The 21,630-nt window shown below is 38.2% G+C and overlaps 1 protein-coding gene and 1 long non-coding RNA gene across 9 annotated transcripts in view; one reads left to right on the top strand and one right to left on the bottom strand.

Moving 5' to 3' along the window:
- Nucleotides 1-1,653: 1,653 nt before the first annotated feature.
- Nucleotides 1,654-21,630, top strand: part of SLF2 (SMC5-SMC6 complex localization factor 2) — a 45,622-nt gene continuing 25,645 nt past the window's right edge. Inside the window, exons 1-9 of one of the 2 annotated variants that reach the window (XM_026493902.4) lie at nt 1,654-1,954; nt 4,506-4,549; nt 5,050-5,783; nt 7,328-7,385; nt 11,937-12,922; nt 13,903-13,973; nt 17,545-17,667; nt 18,129-18,296; nt 19,274-19,376. In XM_026493902.4, coding sequence (XP_026349687.1) covers nt 1,815-1,954; nt 4,506-4,549; nt 5,050-5,783; nt 7,328-7,385; nt 11,937-12,922; nt 13,903-13,973; nt 17,545-17,667; nt 18,129-18,296; nt 19,274-19,376 — 2,427 coding nt within the window. In that variant the 5' untranslated portion in view covers nt 1,654-1,814. Of the gene's footprint in view, nt 1,955-4,505; nt 4,550-5,049; nt 5,784-7,327; nt 7,386-11,933; nt 12,923-13,902; nt 13,974-17,544; nt 17,668-18,128; nt 18,297-19,273; nt 19,377-21,630 lie in introns of both variants that reach the window. The other variant, XM_026493901.4, reaches the window with a different exon arrangement.
- LOC123000746 (uncharacterized) overlaps nt 7,866-21,630 on the bottom strand; it is a 44,793-nt gene continuing 31,028 nt past the window's right edge. For all 7 annotated transcript variants that reach the window (XR_008958110.1, XR_008958112.1, XR_008958109.1 and 4 more), the window contains 2 exons: nt 12,372-12,446; nt 7,866-11,028 (listed from right to left, as the gene is read on the bottom strand). This is a non-coding gene — a long non-coding RNA (uncharacterized LOC123000746). The remainder of the gene's footprint in view (nt 11,029-12,371; nt 12,447-21,630) is intronic.

The following is a 21,630-nucleotide window of genomic DNA, read 5'->3' as shown; positions in this document are numbered from 1 at the left end:
AGAAGCAAGAATTTATTAGTGTAGAAATACCCAACGGAAAGCACTAATATGAGATAGGAAATAATGCATGTAAAAAGCCCCAAATAAACAAACGTGTAAATCATTATTCAACACATTTCAAGCATCTATTATATTCTTTGTTAGGTAAAGAATGATGCTAGGTACAACTACTTCTCACTTATTAGCAGAAAAATGCCTCTTATGTTGGTATTTCCTTTCTTGCATTATCACTACCTAGTGTATAGCTGCGTATACATGCTTTTTTGGATGTATGAGAGATCTGTACATTCACTGTTTATCTTTTACCCTATACTTCACAACCTTGTGGGCCACTTTTATTGCTCATTAATTCTTCCTCCTAAGCGCTATCCAGGAAGGAAAAGAGGTGAACTTCAAGTCAGTCAGCCTTGCTTAGCTACAGAAGCAGTCAAATCTCAGTACAATGAATTTTAACGACCTGTCTAAATTCTTTTGTATCATTTAAGATTTTGTTCCACCCAAATGATTGAACAGGCCTAAAGCTGGGACAGCCTGAAGATTGTTATTTTGGATAATAGTTATTACACATAACATCTGTAATAACTATTAACATATGATATTCAATGTATTATATGTCTGTATATATGTCAGACAGTATCTGACCTGCCTTGGAAGATTTTGTAGTAAATTAAAGTGTAAAAGTATGTCTAAAGAGCAAAGGAAAGGGAACACTAATTTGCTCACTACTTATTACACGAGACTCCGAACTGTGAAGTTAACACTGCCTATCTCTTTTATAGTTTACAATTTCCCAGAAAAATAGAATAACATTTTATAGATGTGGAAACTGAGGCTCAGAGATATTCGGACCAGTCTGTTTGTAAGGAAAGCCCTGGCTAAGAGTCTCCAACACACAAGCCCCTTACGAAGGATAGATTGCTCGCAGCTTTCACTAATCTATGCTGTCCACACTCAACATGGGTAATCGAAAGCTGACCCTGTATTCCTTTCAAAAATCTCCAAGGAACCTGGCTGCAGAGACTTCATGGATAACTCATTTCAACAGCCGGGAAACAAAATGCTTCCGTGGAATAAAAACAGCCTTTATTTCAGTGGGGTTTGAAAAAGCATCCACCCCAACACTTAACAAGAACTCTCACAGAACGGACAAGTCTTCAGACTGGGTTGTACAGATTACCAAGGAAATGGTGACAGCATTAGGGCGCCTTGGCCTAAGATGTTGAAGAGACGATGCAATGAACAGCTGCGGATTTCTGAGGCACAATTGCATGACACAGGAAGCCCAATCGTTGGCCATCCTCACTGAGGGCAGCTGCCGGGCTCGGGTTTGCTTCTGCAAACCTCGTCTCTCGCCCTCGACCAGGCGGCTGTCGTCAGCTGCCGCAGCGCCCGCAGCGGCCCGCGCCTGTCCGCCCCCGCGTGCCTGCCAAGGCCGACGCGGCCCGGATGCGATGGTGCGCTCCCCCCGACCCGCGCACGTGACGGGGGGGGGCAGTTTTCCTACCCCCTCCCCCTTCTCGAAATCCCGCCTTCCCCTGAGAGGCTGCGGCTTTCTATTGCGCCACTACTGAAATGACCGCCGTGCCAGCCAGTCAGAGTGAGACCCTTCAAGTAAGACCCGCCCCCAGTTGGTCCTCAGGTTCCTTCCCGCTCACACAGGAGTCACTTCCGAAGAGAGAGAACCGCCATGAAGAGAGAAGGGGGTGCCGCCCAACTCTGCTCCGACAGCCTCCCCGAGTCCCAGCAGCAAGACGGCAACCACGCACCCAACTTCTCCAGCCACAGCTCATGCCGCCGTCGCCAGCGGCGCCGACATGACAAGGCGCTGCATGCCCGCTAGGCCAGGTTTCCCCTCATCCCCAGCCCCGGGGTCGTCGCCCCCGCGCTGCCATCTGAGACCCGGTAGTACCGCCCCTGCTGCAGCGGGAAAGAGAACAAAGAGTCCTGGGGACAGGTACCGTGCAGAGGGCTGGACAAGGGGCCGGGTCGCGGGGGCAAGGGTATGAGGGAGGACTGCGGACGCCCGCTCTTTCAGTTCCCGCCATCCTCCGCGAGCTCAGGCCTTGGCGTTCCGGAGCCTGGCAAACCCCTGCCCCGCCTCCGCGCGGGGGCTTTTGGGACTTCGAGTTTCCTTTTCTGTAGTTGGGACGCAGTTCTCGGTCTAGTGACCACAGCCTGGGTGGCTACGGAGAACCCGCCTTAGGTAGACCGTGATTTTTGTCCTTTACGATAGCTGGACCCGGGGCCCTACCTGCGTAGTGCAGATTTAGGTGGTTTTTTTGTACGTTGCAGTTCTGATCGTAGTAGCTTAACAGTATAAATCTTCTTTAAATTGTGGGTGAAATTATGTACGATGTGATGAGGGGAACCCTTCCACGAATTACTTTATAGTCCAGTATGCACGATAATTCATACTTAACATGCAGATTTGGAATGTGATATGTTTTTTCCCTCAGTTAACTTTCCGCCTCTCCAAGAGGCTAGGTTTTTTGTGAAGATTTTGCGGGAGCTATGTAATAAGATGGGGAGTTTTGACATCCTCTGACAATAAAACATGTTTAAATTCTCTACGCACTTGGTACTGTCTTTTATTTTAAGTTTTAAAAAGCTTGTAACTTAAATGTAACAGTAAGTTTATCTTCTAATGTTGTGGTACAGGTCCACAAGCCCTTATCTTAATTGTAAAAGCCAGAATGGTATGAAAATCAGAAGTTTTCAATAAGTTTGGCACCACCTCTGACTTGGCAGCCAAACCTGACTAGAACTAATGGAAGGCTGTATATGGGCTTTATCGCATTAAGTGTGAATATTTGTAAGCTTTTACTGGAGAAATATTGGTGTGTTTGCTTCTGGGGTGCAGTGTCAGACCCCACTGGGGGCTTTATGTAATGCATCCAAGTTACCCCCTTTCTAAAATCCAGTAAATTCAAAAACACAAAATTCAAAAACACAAAAGTTTCAGATAAGGGCTTGTGAGCTGTTATATTTTTTAAAAGCTAGTTCTAATGGACATTTCTGTGCATATGAAATTAGAGAACTGTTCCTACTTGAAAGTTACGTTCATAGTTATTTTACAGATTTCTTGTATGTTTTACCCAAAACCATTTTTCCCTCTGGTGTATTACTCGAAAAGGAGCCTGGGATCTAATATTTTAGGAAAGATATAAAGTTACTTTTAGTAATTAATATAAAGCCTTATTTAGTATTGTTTTGAATTTGCTGCTGCTTAATCCTTTCCCATCTCTTTCCTTAACCAGTACAGAGGGCCTCATCCTTTCCTGATTTGCCGAACCTCTGGCATTTTTCGTTTATTCTCCTGTGGAACTAATTTTTTATATTTTATGAAAACAAATGCATAAATTCTTCCTTAGTTCGTCACTCATATTAATTTCATAACCAGTTAGCTTTTCTACCAACATTTCACATTGTGGACTCTCAGTAAACCATTAAAGAGGGGTGTTGCTCTTCTAACATGAACTGTGAAGCATACGAGGGACTTGGATTGTTTAAGCTTTCTCTGAGCATTCCAACCTCATAGTGAATAAATGTTTAGGGAAACTGGTAGTGTACTGCTTCTCTTTCAGTAAAATGAATACGTTTTAGCAGAATTTTGCCAGGAAGTTAATTTTTTGCTCTATGTATGATGACATTCCTCTTTACGCAGCTGACAAATAACTCTAAATACATCAATCCAAATACAAATTCTGGTAATATGGTTCACTTTGTGTTACGGTGCAGAAATCCTTAAAAATTAAAACAATTTGATTTTTGTAACTGTTCACTTTCTTCCTTTTCTCTTGTTTTGTGTTTTCCCTACGCGCAATGTGTTATTTTTGTAAATATCCTAAGAATTTTTAGGTAAAAATTAAGATTTTGAAATGATGGTTGTGAAGACTCATTTTAATTTCTGTTGTTTCCTAGTTTAACATCTTACCGTAGCATATAAAGAAGGTAGTGTAAGCTTGGCACTTGATCCCTTCTGCCTTTTGGCCAGCATGCCCTTCAACTCAGCTGCCTCCCCAGCTGGCCCCAAACACTGATATTGCCATTCTGCCACCTAATCTTGTTATGAGTCTGTTCAGGTTTTCCTCAGTTTTTATAATCTCCGTTATTCATTCAGCAAACATCTATTGAGCATTATTTTGTACCAGTCACTGGAGATACCAAGCAGTAGGATCAGATCCCCTCATGTAGCAGTAAGCTTTTCCTAGGAAGCACACTCAATTCCCTGGATCCGTACTCCAATCTTACCATTTTAGTACAATAGATTATATAAACCTCAGTCGTGCTGTTATAAATTTGCTCCTATAGGAAATAGTAAATTATATTTTCAGATTTTTGTAATCAGCTTAGCAAAGCATTATTGCCATTGTCAGAACTTGATTAAACCAGGTAGTGAAATCCAATCTATATCCTATAAATCTAGTATTCTTCCCTTAATCTGAATTATTGAGGTTTTAATGTTTGCTTATGTGATACCATATTAGTTATGCTTTTATTTTCAGGAAGCAGTCAATTATAGATTTCTTCAAACCAGCTCCAAAACAAGGTATGTATACTATTAATGCATTTCTTGTAGGATCTTTTGAAGAGGGAGATGGATTCAATTTTTAAATTTCTCTAAGCTCTTACTTGATTAAGCATAATGTTCAAGTTAAAAATATCATGAAGATGCAGTGTTTTTTACAAAGATAAGTTCTAAACATCATGAAGAAACTTTTTGCTGTTATTCTTCCTTACATTTAAAATATTCCAGTCAATAACGTTCATATTGCATACTATTTTGATTCTCTAATACAGTAACATTTTATAAATAGAGCCATGTGAGCTTATAAGATGTAGCAAAAGGGAGCTTTATGAAAGTAAGTTTATTAAATAAACCATGTCTTAATCCCCCCCATAAAATGTGTATCATCATCTAAATACTGACTTGGAAATTTTTGTGATAGCTTAGTATTTTAAATATTATTAATATAAATAAATATACAAAATGTAATAGTTTGTGTGATTTTTAATAACATGCAATTTGTGTTTTAATTGACTATTTAGACAGACATATGTTGGATTCTTCACAAAAATCAGACATCAAATATGGAGGAAGTGGATTGTCCATCACTGGGACAGAGCAGTTTGAAAGGAAACTATCCTCACCAAAAAAATCTAAACCCAAAAGGGTGCCATCAGAAAAGAGCACTATTTTAGAGGCTTTCATGAAAGGTGTAAAAGAGCACCATAAAGATCGTGGTATACCTGAGTCCCGTCGGCCTTGTGTGTCAATAGCCACCAAATATCCAAAGGCAGTTACAAAAGTCTATGTTCCCCCATATTGCTTGTCAAAGGAGATGAAGACACTGAAGAAAAAACATCGATCTCCAGAGAGAAGGAAGTCACTGTTCATTCATGAAAATAGCAGGGAGAAGAATGAGAGAGATCGAAATAAGACCAGTGCAGATTCTAAAAAGCAGGCCACAGTGACAGAAACTGACATCTTCAAGAACAGCTCTAGAAGTCTTAGCAGCAGGAGCAGCCTATCCAGGCACCACCCAGGAGAAAGTCCACTGGGGGCTAAATTCCAGTTGTCATTAGCTTCTTACTGCAGAGAAAGAGAACTAAAGAAGTTGAGAAGGGAGCAAATGGAGCAGAGAATCAACTCAGAAAATTCTTTCTCAGAAGCAAGCAATCTTTCCATAAAATCCTCTAGTATAGAAAGAAAATGTAAACCAAGGCAGGAACAAAGTAAACAGAATGACGTCACACCTGGAAAGAGTAATCTTTCAAACCTGGTATGTGTAATAATTACTGAATTAGCTTGGCTACTGTTTTATATTTAACATGCTAAATGTAAAAGTACTTAATATTTTTAACTGTTAACATCGTATTGGTATCTTTTGTTAAGGAAATACTGATACACAGTTTGTTTAAAACCTAATTTAATGGACAGTTTCCTCCAACTGTCCACAGGACTCAGTAGAGTAAGGGCAAGAGTGTTTCTTGCCCTTAATTTTTTCAGACCATGAACAAAGGCCTTTCTTAATCAAGAAAGTAAGCATTCTTTTTTTAGGCAAGTATAGTCATTTTTAAATTAGGCTGTGCTGAAGGGAGATACTTAAGGAATGGAAAATCTAAAACAGGAGGAAATATTTTAGAACAGTGGTTCTCAAAACGTGGTCCCTAGACTAACAATATCAGCATCACCTGGGAACTTAGAAATGCAAATTCTCAGGCCCTGCCCCAGACTCACTGAACCAGAAATTGGAGGTAAGAGTCCAGCAATCTGAAATTAACAAGCCTTCCAGATGATTCTGATGTACTTTAAAGTTTTGAGAATCACTGGTTTAGATCATATATAAGTCCTAAATAATTTTGAGATTGGGTCATAGACAACTTAGGTAATATTTAGAAAGCCATCCAAATACATATTAACATCATCATATTCTTCCTTGAGAATGTACCAAACCTAGATGAGCATAAAAGCTGACCCTCTCCCCTAGAAAGACGATAACCTCTGTTTCAAAGAACTTCTCTACAAACAGCAAATAAAGGAAGATCAGGTATCAGGAAAGGGCTATGTTGATAAGATGCTGTGAGATTTTAAAACCAGATAGACCAAAAAAGTAAACCAAACTATAACATTTTAGGAGGGAATGGAGAGTGTTGCCTTGTATATTGCTAGAAAATGTATTTGTAAACTCTAGGATTTGTTTGCAAGGAGTTTGGTGTCTTTACCAGTGAGATTTGCTAACAATCCTAAGATTTCAGTGTTTGGTTGTGCATCAGTACTCGAACTGAAGTCGTGAAGAGTCCATTATGTCCATTTTTCTTTAGAGATTTTATTTATTTATTAGAGAGCGCACAAGCGGGGAGGAGGACAGGCAGACTTCCCGCTCAGCTGGGAGCCTGACACAGGGCTCCATCCCAGGACCCTGAGATCAGGACCTGAGCCAAAATCAGATGCTTAACTGACTGAGCCACCCAAGCGCTCCTGAGTTATGTCCATTTAATTGGCAAATATTAGGCTTACTATTTCTTTATCAGAATAATGGTACAGTGCTTTAATATTCATCTTGAGGTAATATAAAGCTCTAAGTTTGTATTATGAAAACTGGCTTTATTTTTATAACTTTTTTACATTTTTATGGTACAAACGCCCTTCATTTTTATAAAATTTAAGAGTTTAAAATATTTTATTATAGAAGTTTGAATTTACCTCCAAATATAAGTGCTTGCTTTATTTGGTTTAGAAATCTGTGTTTAAATGTTACAAAGAAAAGTTCATAATCTTTACTGGCCCCAATTCCTAATTAATTTTTTCTCATTTTGCTAATAGGAAAATGGACATTTCTCAAGGAAAAGATCCTCTTCTGATTCATGGGAACCTGCTTCAGGTAGAATCAAAATTAATTTGTTAATTTTTAAATAGAATTGTACCACAGTGGTACTTTTTTAAAACAAATTTGTTTAAATGTGCAATTTCCGTTCTAGAGGGAAATTGAATGTCTCAGATTAGTTGAGAGTTTGGTTAAATTATATTTAAAAAGACTAGTCCTTGAATTAGTGTGCATAAACTGTAGTTTGTCTTGACTTTTTTGCCTTTTTCAAAAGTTCCTAGCAACATGTTACTCATTTTGGTATTCAGTGTTCTACTACTGAATGTTGGCTACAATAAGAAGCATAATCTTATATTATTGGAATTGTGGACTATCTGAGATCTTGGTATTATAGATGCTTTACATAAGATTGAAACTGTTATCATGATCCAAAACAGTGTTTCCTAATATTTCAAGTCCAAAGATAACCTTTTTAATATCAAATTTCAAGGACACCTACGTGATATTGATTTGTACTTTTAGTATCTATTGGTTGAGGAAATACATAATAACAAATAGCTACTGTTAATTCAGTAATTCTTACAGTATCTTTATCTTTTTTTAACTAGAAAATAGAACAGTGTAAAAGTCAAACATTGCAGAAATTTATAACACAGAAAATGAAAGGCTCTTAGAAATAACAACTGCTAATAGTCTGATGTGTCAGATTTTTTTCTGCCATGATCGCAAACTTTGAAAAATGGATTTTACAAATTTCCACACTCAGTAAGAGACAGCGGACATAATGATAATAGCCAACATTTATTGAACAGTTACTGTGTGCCATGCCCTCTTTGTGTGCTTTTAATTCATTTGATCTTCATATCCTTATGATTACTTTTAAAGATGGAAAAACAGAGGTACAGAGAGACAGATGTGACTCCTTGTTCTTCAGGTTTCATGTAAAACTCTGTTTTTTATATATTCTAGAGGTGCATTGCATTTTGACCAGGCGATTTCAAGTGTTAAAATCAATGTTTAGCCAAGGTTGAAACCATAGTTTACCATCATAGAGGGAGCTTCTAGATATAAGAATAAATTTGAAGTTTTTTGTGGTCTTTAAAATTTTTATTTAATTTTTACAATGTTGATTTTAGTGATCAAATTCCTTTGAATTTTGACATGAAGTACAAGAACAATAATTTCTCAGCCACAAGATTGTTCCTGTACTCACTGTATTACACATTTGTAGTAATAAGTGATCAATTTGCAGTGAGGTGAATGGAAGAACAAAATATTTTTAGTATAAAATATTTTGCTCTGCCAGCATAAAGGGCTGCTGGTGGTGATGTTGCCACCAGGCTCTTCAGCTTTTTTTTCTCTAGTAATAACTAAGATAAAAATTCTCTTCAGTTCATAGGTTTGCAGATTTCATCAGTGGTGACTGTAATGTAGTTTCATTTATATAGTTCCACATACTGCAGCTTTTGAACAGTGCTTGAAGAAGATGCTTTCTGGGTGCCTGGGTGGCTCAGTCAGTTAAGCATCTGCCTTCGGCTCAGGTCATGATCCTGGAGTCCCAGGATCGAGTCCACATTGGGCTCCCTGCTTAGCAGGGAGTCTGCTTCTCCCTCTGACCCTCCCCTCCCTCGTGCTTTCTCTCTCTCTCATATAAATAAATAAAATCTTAAAAAGAGAAAGACATTTTCTGCATATTTTTGTAAGCAGATTTAAGAGGTTGCCTTCACTTATATTTTTATTTCTAATATTTTTGCATGTTCATAATCATTTTTAGTTATGGTATTGTACTTTTTAATAAATACACATTTATGCTGCATTTCAGTGTCAACAGAATATAAAGGACATAGGGGGCTTTTTCACTAGATAACCTGAAGAATGCTTATCTTTATCTGATAGTGAATAGATCTTAATAATCCAAATATGCTGTCTTGTTCATATTACTGCTATTATACTTCTCAGTTGTGATCGTGATGTACATAATCACATACAAGTTAGAGGATTTCAGAAATGTTGATCAAGTCATTCAGCTCTTTAGTCTTCCAGAATCCTGTCCTTAGGCTGCATTCTGAGGTCCAATTAATCCATCCCTTGTTTAGTCTATAATTTATTAGTAACCAATCTCCTGTTAATGACAGTTGGATTTTTACTTGTTTTCTATTTACAAATTCAGTCCCTGTCTTATCTATTTTATATATTAACAGATATTGGAAATGTTCTTAAACAGTCTACAGTTTATACAAGCGATGCAAAAAGAATTATGCAGTTAACCCACTGCTTTAGAGAGCTTGCAAAAGGGGAGCCTACCTACAGTACCAGTTCAACCGCCTCTAATTCTAGATGTCAAAAGCTCTTAATAAGCTGATTTTTCCTAAACTTTGCCCATAAAGTTTTTTTCTCCTCCTGTTCCGGAATTGAAGACCTGAACAAATCAGAAATTCCTGAACAAATCAGAAATTTCTCCTCATTTCTAGCTGTATATAAATTAACTTCTCTAGGAAATGGAACAGAACTCAAACTGGCAGCTCTGTAGCTGTCTTTTTTTGAAATTCCGAACTTAAAAGAATCAGTGTAAGTCTACCCCAAGTCTTTTTCTTAGTTACTTGATTTTTCATCTTTACTATAAAGGACCCTGTCCTTTTTTACAAGACATTTAACCCCAGCAAGGTGAGTGTGGATGGAATGATTTCTTCAGGTAGTAGGAACTATCTGTAGAAAAATGGAGATAGAAGCATTTGTTTATTGGTTTTTCATGTTTATAAATGGAATTTTTCAGATTATATGCTGATCAAGCTATCCAAAAAGTTGCTTACCTCTTGAGTTATTTCGTTGTTGTTTTAATCAAATTGTTGAGGATTTGAAGACATCTGCCCTTATGCAAAGAGAAACTTGATTTGGGGAATACCGATTATATAAATAGTAATCTTTAATGATTAATGGGTTTTAGTTAATGATACATCACATTTTTAAACAGAGTAAGAAAAAAAAATTTTTTTAAGATTTTTTAAAATTTATTTTGACAGAGAGAGAGGCAGTGAGAGAGGGAACACCAGCAGGGGGAGTGAGAGAGGGAGAAGCAGGCTTCCCGCTGAGCAGGGAGCCCTACTCGGGGCTCAATCCCAGAATGCTAAGATCATGACCTGAGCTGAAGGCAGACGCTTAACGACTGAGCCACCCAGGTGCCCCACAATAAGAAAATTTTTAAACCTGGTTAACTCAAATATATGTGGTTTATTAAAGTTCTCCTGGATGGAAAACCTAGGTGGCTTAAAACAATAGAAATTTATTTTCTCATGGTTCTAGAAGCTAGAAATCCAAAATTAAGGTTATCAACAGAGCCATGCTCTCTCTAAACAATTCTAGAAGAGAATCCTTCTTTGCCTCTTCTAGCTTCTGGTGTTTGCCTACAATTCTTGGCATTCCTTCACTTGGAGATGCATCACTACTGTCATATGGCATCTTTTCCCTGCCTGTGTGTGTGGTTTTATTTAAGATTTTATTTACTTGAGAGAGAGAAAGCGGGCACACAAGTGGGGGAAGGGGCCGAGGGAGAGGGAGAAGCAGACTCCCCAGTGAGGAGGGAGCCCCATGCAGGGCTCAGTTCTGGGACCCTGAGATCATGACCTGGGCCGAAAGCACCTCTTCCCTGTGTGTTTTCACATCATCTTCCCTCTTCAAGTTGGTCTCCATGTCCAAATTTCCCCTTTTGAAGAAAGCCAAAGAGAAAGGTACTTAGGTTCAATTAAAATGCCAGCCTGCTCTACCCAGAGAAGTACATTTTGTGAGAACCAATGGAAAGGAGACAGAGTTGCTGTAGTACATTCCCTATGAATTCATGACATGATAGTGTAAAAAAGATAAAAGACCTCAAGACTGCATATTTCCCATTTTTCTAAGGACACCAGTCATAACTGGATTAGGACCCACCTTAATGACTTTATTTTAAATTGACTACTCCTGTAAAGACCCTATTTCTAATTAAAGTCACATTCTGAGATTCTGGGAGTTGTAGCTCCCAAAATGATAAGTTGAAGTTGAACCACAACTCATAACACAGCTCAAGACTAGAAGGATACACAGGAAGGAATAAACAGTTAAACACTGGGGAGAAAGATTTGGGTGGATTTTTTTTAATTGAGAAATTAAAATTTGTCTGTCTTCAACTAGTTGTTATTGTATATATATTTTAAGGTGTTATAAATTTAGATGTAGAGTATTACATTTCTGAAATCAGGTCATCCTTGGTCTAAGAAAGAATATATGAACTTTGAGGGAATTGCCTTTGCAGTCCTTGCCATGATAACAGATATGCAGCTTTTGTGTTTTGGGGAGCAACACCTTAAATTTTGTTTGGATAGTAAACTTTTAATAGCTTTAGAATGAAAATGAGCATTGTCATTAGCTTTAAGTTAGGATACCAGTATTTTATTAGTTAATAAATAAATGGTACTATTAACTCTTTTTCCTAATCCCACGTATATTGAATGATCTCACCCTAAACTTTTACAATTTAAACATTTTGTCAGAGTGTTCTAGACACTCACTGAATAAACTTTACTAAGATAAGAAAATATACTTTTCACTAATTTGGCAAAAATTAAATTTTAGCAGGGTCTAAGCAGAATAAGTTCCCTGACAAAAGAAAAAGGAACTCTGTGGACTCAGATCTGAAAAGCACAAGAGAATCTATAATGCCAAAAGTAAAAGAGTCCTTCCTTGAGAAGCGTCCTGACGGACCACATCAGAGAGAGAAATTTATAAAACATATTGCACTGAAGACACCTGGGGATGTATTGCGCTTGGAAGATATATCCAAGGAACCCAGTGAAGAAATTGATCGCTCCTCTGGAGGCTTGGCACCTTCAAATTCTGGCCACCATTCTTCCAGGAATAGTGACCAAATCCGTGTGGCAAGTACCAAAGAGACTAAGATGCAGAAACCCCACTTATCTTTACCTCAGGAAAAGTCTGCAGTTAAAAAAGCTAGCAACCTTCAGAAAAATAAAACTGCTAGCTCTGTGGCATCAAAGGAGACAAAACTTCTACCTTTACTCTCCCATGTTCCAAGTGCTGGTTCCTCCCGGGTACCATTAAATGCTAAAAATTGCACTCTTCCAGTTCCTAAAAAAGAAAAAGAACGTTCCTCATCTAAAGAATGTTCTGGGCATTCTACAGAGTCCTCCAAACACAAGGAACACAAAGCAAAGACTGATAAAGCTGATTCTAATGTATCTTCAGGGAAAATTTCTGGGGGATCTTTGCGTTCAGAATATGGCACTCCTACAAAGTCTCCCCCAGCTGCTTTGGAAGTTGTGCCATGTATCCCAAGCCCTACAGCACCTTCAGATAAAGCCCCTTCAGATAAAGAGAGTTCAGGAAATTCCAATGCAGGTAGCAATGCACTGAAAAGAAAACTAAGGGGTGATTTTGATAGTGATGAAGAAAGTTTAGGTTACAACCTAGACAGTGATGAGGAAGAGGAAACATTAAAATCACTGGAAGAAATAATGGCTTTGAACTTCAATCAGACTTCTGCAACTACAGGAAAGCCTCCTGCTCTTTCCAAGGGGCTTAGATCTCAGTCATCAGACTATACAGTAAGTAGTTTTGTGACATTTATCTTTACTTGAAGAGGGGAAGATGGATTGATTAGTGAAAGAGGGATAAATTGATAGAACTTATTTGAAAACTTAGTATTTTTTATGATTCATAATTGGACTGAAACTGGTATAGTTCTTGTTTGGTTAATGGGTTTCCCATATCTTTAGTTTTATTACTATAAATCAGTGGTCTCCAAACTTTTTTGATCACACACACTTCTGTTAGTAAAAAATTTTTAAGCATGTACTCCAATATATATGTGTACTTATAGATTATATACATGTACCACTATACTACTGTGTACTTTCTATAAAGCATATGCAAAAACAGAATTTAAAAGGAAGAAGAAAAAAGTATTTTCCTATAGAAGTTATATAGAAGTTACTATAGACTAAGTTCTACTGGAGTTTCTGTAGACGTTCCATATAAATAGAAGTTCTATTATTTTCTTCCTGCACCCCAATGGATCACCTTGCACACCCCCTGCTTTGGAGACCACTGCTGTAAATGAAGGTAGAGTGTAGAAATGTTGTTAATTGTGGTGTGCAATTTTATTTATAAAGTGCTTCATTCTATCTTGGGAATAAGCTGCATTAAATTCTAATATGTCTGTAAAATTTGGTGGGGAAGGTGTTAATGTTCCATGGTAACACCTAAAAATTAGTTTGAATCCATTAAAATAGAATTTAAAAATAAAGATAGGGTAGCCATGGAGCCCTTGGGTGTTTGCAGTCAGTTCTTAAGGCTGGCAGGGTTTTATAAGTAGTGCCTTTCCTAATAAGTGGTAAAAATCAAATTGCCTGCAGTACAAAATACTAGATTTAAAGCATGATGATGAAAATTCTCTAAGATAGGTATCCTCCTGGCCTAGGTTATTGACAGAAAATATTATTTAGTACTCTGAATAACTTAAAACAACCCAATTCTTCTACTAAGATATGTTACAAAGTATTCCTAAATTTTCTTCTTGTTTTAGGAACATGTTCATAGTGGGACGTATACAAATACTTTGGAACGTCTAGTGAAGGAGATGGAAGACACTCAAAGGTTAGTTAGCATCATGACTACCTTGCTGAATTTAACATACTGCTTGTTTGTGTAGCTGGCTTTTAATTTTCCTTTAAAAATTATGAGAAATTAGCATACATTTTGTGCTAATACTACTATAACAGTTTTACTGGCAGCTTTGTTAGAAATAAAGTGTTCCTGGGGCGCCTGGGTGGCACAGCGGTTAAGCATCTGCCTTCGGCTCAGGGCGTGATCCCGGCGTTATGGGATCGAGCCCCACATCGGGCTCCTCCGCTATGAGCCTGCTGCTTCCTCTCCCACTCCCCCTGCTTGTGTTCCCTCTCTCGCTCGCTGTCTCTGTCTCTGTCGAATAAATAAATAAAATCTTTAAAAAAAAAAAAAAAAGAAATAAAGTGTTCCTGTTCACAGGCTGGGTCAGAAGATCAGGTTTTTATGGTTTACTGCATTACTGTAGTAACACAAATTCTTTTCTGCTTACCACAACCAGAATCTAACTGGTAGCTGAAATTCTTGATCAAAAGTATGGGCAGAATTTTTTGTGTGTTTTTTTTATTGTGATAAAATATATAGAATTTACCATTCTAATCATTTTTAAATGTGCAGTTCGGTGGCATTAAGTACATTCACATTGTTGTGCAACCATCACCACCATCCGTCTTCAAAACTTTTTTTCAGCTTCCCTAACTGAAATATCATACTCATTAAATAACTTCCCATCCTCCCCTTCCCCCAGCCATTGGCAGCTACCCTTCTACTTTCTGTCTCTATGAAATTAACTATTCTAGGTACCTCATATAAATGAAATCATGCAGTATTTGTCCATTTATACTGACTTATTTAGCATAGCATCTTTAAGGTTTGTCCATGTTGTAGCATGGGTCAAAATTTCCTTCGTTTTTAAGGCTAAATAGTACTCTGTTGTATGTATATACCACATTTTATTTATCCATTCATCATTTGATGGACACGTGGGTTGCTTCTACTTTTGGCTATTGGAAATATTGCTACTGTGAACAGGGGTGTACAAATATCTCTTCAAGTCCCCACTCAGTTCTTTTGTGTTGGGTATATACCGAGGAGCGGAACTGCTGGATCATACAGTGATTCTATACATAAATCTTTGCGGAACTGCTGTACTGTCTTCCATGGCTGCACCATTTTACATTTCCACCAGCAGTGCACAAGGATTCCAGTTTTTCCACATCCTCACCCAACACTTGATATTTTCTGGTTTTTTGATAATAGCCATCCTAGCAAGTATGAAGTGTACCTCATTATGGTTTCGATTTTCACTTTCCTAATGACTAATGATTTTGAGCATCTTTTCATGTCCTTGTTGGCCATTTGTATAGCTTCTTTGGAGAAATGTCTATTCAGATCCTTTGCCCTTTTTTTTTTTTTTAAGATTTTATTGATTTATTTGAGAGAGAGAGCACAAAAGGGGGAAGGGGCAGAGGGAGAAGGAGAAGCAGAGTCCCTGCTGAGCAGGGAGCCCGATGTGGGGCTCGATCCCAGGTCCGCAGGATCATCATCTGAGCCGAAGGCAGACACTTAATCGACTGAACCATCCAGGTGCTCCTTGCCCATTTTTTAATTGAGTTGTTCAGGGTTTTTTGTTTGCATAGATAGAATTTTTTTTAAACATTCTTATGTTCATATAGACCAAATTTTGAAACCAGCATAATCACACATGGTATTTCTACATCAAGTTACTCTTGAGGAAGAAGTTTAGAATTGTTTCTCTCTCATTCTGGCTCTGGCTCTGGCTCTTTCTCTTTCTCTCTCTCTCTCACACACACACACAGAAATCAAAAAGTTTGAGGATCATAATGGACCTAATAAAATCTGTGTCACTAGTTGTAAACTGCTTTTGCTAATGAGGGGAAAAATATCTTCCTTACTTAAGGAATATCCTCAAAACTAGCCCAGACAACTTAACTAAAAGCTCAACTGACTTGGGGCTCCTGGGTGGCTCAATTGGTTAAGTGTCTGACTTTGGCTTAGGTCATGATCTTGGGGTCCTGGGATTGGATCCCCATATCGGGCCCCCCGCTCAGCAGGGAGTCTCCTTGTCCCTCTCCCTCTGCCAGTCCCCCTGCTTGTGCTCTCTCTCTCTCAAATAAATAATAAAATCTTTTTTTTTTTTTTAAGATTTTATTTATTCATTCGACAGAGATAGAGACAGCCAGCGAGAGAGGGAACACAAGCAGGGGGAGTGGGAGAGGAAGAAGCAGGCTCATAGCGGAAGAGCCTGATGTGGGGCTCGATCCCAGAACGCTGGGATCATGCCCTGAGCCGAAGGCAGACGCTTAACCGCTATGCCACCCAGGCGCCCCTCAAATAAATAATAAAATCTTAAAAAAAAAAATGCTCAACTGATTTGAAGTTGGTATATATGTGTCTCAAACTTGATATATGAGTTAGCTAACCATAGGAAATACAATTAGTCAGACATGTTCCCCTTTCTAAATTTAGAGAAATTGTTTCTATTGTAAAATTTTTTAAACATTTTATGAATTCATGTGATTTGTAATGTCAGATCTGAAGTTGTTTATTTAAAATGAATACTGCACGGACCAGAGGCAGACATGCTAGTTTGATCTGATAATTGACTTTTCTGTATTGATAGAGCAAATACGTTTACCTGGTCCCTTACTGTTGTATTATACTCATCTACTGTGGGGCCGGAGGTAGGAATAAGGACCTGGGTTAAAATAACTTAAGGACTCCAGGGGCGCCTGGGTGGCACAGTCGTTAAGCGTCTGCCTTCGGCTCAGGGTGTGATCCCAGCGTTCTGGGATCGAGCCCCACATCAGGCTCCTCCGCTAGGAGCCTGCTTCTTCTTCTCCCACTCCCCCTGCTTGTGTTCCCTCTCTCTCTGGCTGTTTGTCAAATAAAAAAATAAAATCTTAAAAAAATAAAAAATAAAATAACTTAAGGACTCCAGAGCTAGACTCTCTGGCTCTGAATCCCAGCTCCTTGCATTGTGAGCTTGAGCAAGTTAGCATTCCTAATGTCTGTTTCCTCATCTGTAAAATGGGTAATAGTAAACTACCTCTTTTGAGGGTTGAAAGATTTAATACATAAAGTTCTCAGTACAGTGCCTGTCCCATAATAAAGGTTCAGTGTTAGGTATTGTGATGATAATGATGATGACAATGATAATGACTACTGCTATTAGAAAGCCTAATTAATATTATCAGGATGTTGGTCTACTGGAGTCAAATGAGCATTAAAGATTCAGGGGATAATCAGATTATTCTTTGCCATTTTTCCTTCCCCTTTCTCTAAATGAGTTGGATATCATTCTTGAAGTCCTAGCTATAAAGAAATATCCAAGTCTTCTGATGCGAAGGAACCCTATTCTAATATCATACCAGTAGCTGGGTAAAAGTCTGTTATACATCATGATGTTTGGGAAGACATAATTTGACCTGTAGCGTGCAACAAAGTTTGTCATATAACAAGGTACTTATTAATAAGAGGTTGGGTTTTTTGGGGGGTTTGTTTTGGGTTTTGGTGCTGCTTTTAGACATAAAGATTATTTTTAGAGTAAACCATTTTCTTACAACTTTCTTTCAATTCTCAGACTAGATGAATTGCAGAAGCAACTGCAGGAAGACATAAGGCAGGGCCGAGGTATTAAATCCCCCATTAGAATTGGAGATGAAGACAGTACAGATGATGAGGATGGCCTCTTAGAAGAGCACAGGTACAGCATTTTTCGTAATGTATACCCTATTAAGTTTATATTTTTTAATTTTGTTCTTGTGAAATAAATGAACCATTGATGGTTATGTACTTAACGAGTAATCTATGATGGTTTTCTTTTCTTTTCTTTTTTTTTTTTTAAATGATTTTTTTATTATATTATGTTAGTCACCATACACTATGATGGTTTTCTAATCCATCTGTGATGGATTTGAAGGACAAATGTTATGGCCAAGTTACATCTTTTTTCTCCTGGTTATTGTTTCTTTTCACGTAGACCCATTTACTGGCTTTGGACTAACTACTAGCAAAAACTGGGAGGAACAAAACACATGTTCTCATGCAGTCTTCTTATCTGGGGTTAACAATGGTCCTAAGAAGAGTTTTCTTTGCACCCAACCTTTAAACACAAAACCATATGAAATATAACTATTTGGTATTCAATAACTGTTTTTATTCCAGGGAATTTCTAAAGAAATTTTCAGTTACAATTGATGCTATTCCTGATCATCACCCAGGTGAAGAAATATTTAATTTCCTCAATTCCGGAAAAATTTTCAATCAGTATACCTTGGATTTAAGAGACTCTGGTTTTATAGGACAGAGTGCTGTAGAAAAGCTTATTCTTAAGTAAGTAGAAAAATAGAAGAACATTTTACTTTTTCTTATATAAAAATTACCCTGAAAGATTTCTAACTGATGTAATCTTCTAAAAGGTTAATTTCTATTATGATGTATCCAGTTTCCTAATCCTTCTTATTACTATTGTTTTTGTGTTTATTATTTAACTATAGGAAGCAGTGTAAGATAGTTGCTTGGCGTATTACATGCCTTTATTAGTTAGGATTAAGATCAGAATATAATAACAGTGACTGTCAAAATAATTGGGGCTTAAAACAAGAAGTATAGTTCATTCTTCTGTGAAAGAAGTGCAGAGGTAAGAAGTCCAGGGCTGGTGTTTCCCATATAATCTTTTTCTCCACCATCCTAAGTACCTGGTTGCTTCAGGTGCTACTGGTATTCCAGCCCTTTAATTTCAAATTCCCAGAAATCCCACACATTTCTACTTATGGTTAGTTGGGTAGAACTTGGTCAACATGACCACATCTAGTCACAAGGAAGGCTGAGAAATGGTTTTTATTTCAGGCAGAGCTAGTGTACCCAGCTAAATAAAAGTCAGCGTTCAGTTACCAAGAGGAAAGGCAAGAATAGATGTTGGGATGGGCAACTAGCAGTCTATACTACAGTGCCCAGATTGGTCTAATTTCTCTCAGTACATGATATCTCAGATCCAGAGCGATCACATTAATTCTGGTGCTGAGTTTTATGGAAGTACAAACCCAAGATGGCAAAAGTAGACAGTGCCCTGAGACTTAGTAGGAGCCTTTTCAACACTGCCAGCTAATGTAAGTTTATCCACCAGATAAATCTGGAGACAGACCAACAGACTGGATCAGCTTTAAGCCATCACTTGAATTTCCTTTATGAGTAACCCATCCATAGTAGAGTCGAGTCCACCTCCAGCGGTGTGCTTGCTCATATTTCCCTGATTATGTCAGATGTGGTGGTAGAAGTTTCTTACCATTGATTTCATTTTATTTTTTCAGATCAGGAAAAACAGATCAGATTTTTTTGACAACACAAGGCTTTCTTACCTCTGCTTATCACTATGTCCAGTGTCCTGTACCTGTGTTAAAGTGGCTGTTTCGGGTAAGAGAAATGTTTGGGGAATATAGTTGTCTTCTGCATTTCCAGTCAAAAACAAACTTAAAATATCATATTTGCATATTACTAGAGAAAAAAAATAGCACATCAAACCCATGATTTCAGCGGGTTAAAATGAGGCAAAAGAGTCCATGTGAAGAGATGATGAAGGAAATGCTAATGCAGATCACGCGCGGGATAGTAGTGTTAATTGTGTCTAAGACATTTCATCCCACTGGTAAATCACTCTCATGGTTAGTTTTAGAAGCGTTCTTCTCATTCTTACGTTACCTATTTTTTTGGGAGGGGATGGGGGCTTTGTGGAGTTTTTTAAAGTATTTTTTTCTCCTATTTTTATGGAGATTCTTGAATATATATTTTTAGGATTTGACTGGTACACTAATATTTTCCCATGTGTGTGTGTACACAACCAGATGTTTCTCTTCCCCAATAATGTTTAATTCTTAAATCCACTTAATTATCTAAATTTTTGTATTATCTGCACAGTAATTTTATAAATACCAGTGGTATCGAAAAATAGGACTATTGTATGAAGTGAGAAGTGGGAAAAACAGAATGAGTGTCTTTTTTTTTTTTAAGACAAATTTTTTTTTTTTTTTTTAGATTTTATTTATTTATTCGACAGAGATAGAGACAGCCAGCAAGAGAGGGAACACAAGCAGGGGGAGTGGGAGAGGAAGAAGCAGGCTCATAGCAGAGGAGCCTGATGTGGGGCTCGATCCCATAACGCTGGGACCACGCCCTGAGCTGAAGGCAGACGCTTAACCACTGTGCCACCCAGGCACCCCACAAAATTTTTTTTTTTTAAGAGTTTTTATTTATTTGACAGAGAGAGACAGCCAGCGAGAGAGGGAACACAAGCAGGGGGAGTGGGAGAGGAAGAAGCAGGCTTCCAGCGGACGAGCCTGATGTGGGGCTCGATACCAGAACGCTGGGATCACGCCCTGAGCCGAAGGCAGATGCTTAACGACTGAGCCACCCAGGCGCCCCAGAATGAGTGTCTTTAAGTGGGCTTTAAGATAGCCTTTCAAACAATCTCATATTTGGCAAGAACTAGATATTCCAATATAGCCTTTTATTCATTTTTTTCATATCGCTGGCATTTTTTGAGTGCCAGCTGTGCCAGGTATTAGAACAGCAACAAAAAAATCCACATTTCTGATCTCATGAAAGCCACATTCTAGTACTGTAGAGGAGATAGACAGTAAATGGGTATGTGTGTGAGAGCATATTTGGATATATATTATGTCAGATGGTAAGTGCTAAGAAGAAATAGTAGATCAGGGTAGATACAGAGAAGAATCAGGGTTGGGGATAAAAGCTTGCGTTTTTGGAAAGAAAAAAATATAATGATGAGGGTTTACTGGTAAGGTGAGGTCTGAGTAAAGATCTGAGAAGAAAGTAACGGAGTGAACCTTGCCACTATGTGATAAAAGAGCATTCTAGGCAGAGAAAATAGCAGGCAGTGCAGACTGTGGGGCAGGAGTGTTTATTTCCAGTGGTTAGGAGCTCACTACTTTGACCCCAGTAAATTTTTTTTAAAACAGTCCTAATCAAATCAAAACTTGCTTCCCTGTGGTTTTTATATAGTAGTACTAATTATCTTTTCTAGAGCTTCCCAGAATATGCTTCATCTAACAGTACTTCCCTTATTTTAAAACAGCTGTCATGAGCCTCATCTCCCCCAACACTAAACTTTCTCCAGTCACTAAATATCTAGTCCCTTTACTGATCATCTTTCTGAATGGCCTTTAGCTTTTAAAGTGTTTCCCCGGGGCGCCTGGGTGGCACAGCGGTTAAGCGTCTGCCTTCGGCTCAGGGCGTGATCCCGGCGATCTGGGATCGAGCCCCACATCAGGCTCCTCCGCTATGAGCCTGCTTCTTCCTCTCCCACTCCCCCTGCTTGTGTTACCTCTCTCGCTGGCTGTCTCTATCTCTGTCAAATAAATAAATAAAATCTTTAAAAAATAAATAAATAAAAATAAATAAATAAAGTGTTTCCCCATAAATGGACATACGCTCCAGATAAGGTTTTTCTAAACAGCAGTTTTCAGTGAGACTCTTTCCCTTCTACCCACTGACATATTTCTATTACTGCAATTCAAAACTTCATCTGTTGTCCTGCCAGGGCTTTGTTATTCTCTAACTATGCAATATATCTTTTCTTAAACTTGTAAGTAAGACTTTGCATTTATCTGTGTTAATTTTTATCTTGGTTGGGGGGTCCTCATTATAGCCT

Source organism: Ursus arctos, unplaced genomic scaffold (genome assembly GCF_023065955.2).
Source record: "Ursus arctos isolate Adak ecotype North America unplaced genomic scaffold, UrsArc2.0 scaffold_7, whole genome shotgun sequence".
NCBI classification, from domain to species: Eukaryota; Metazoa; Chordata; class Mammalia; order Carnivora; family Ursidae; genus Ursus; species Ursus arctos.
The sequence above is the reverse complement of the archived record's forward strand: the minus strand, read 5'-3'. Positions and strand labels throughout refer to the sequence as shown.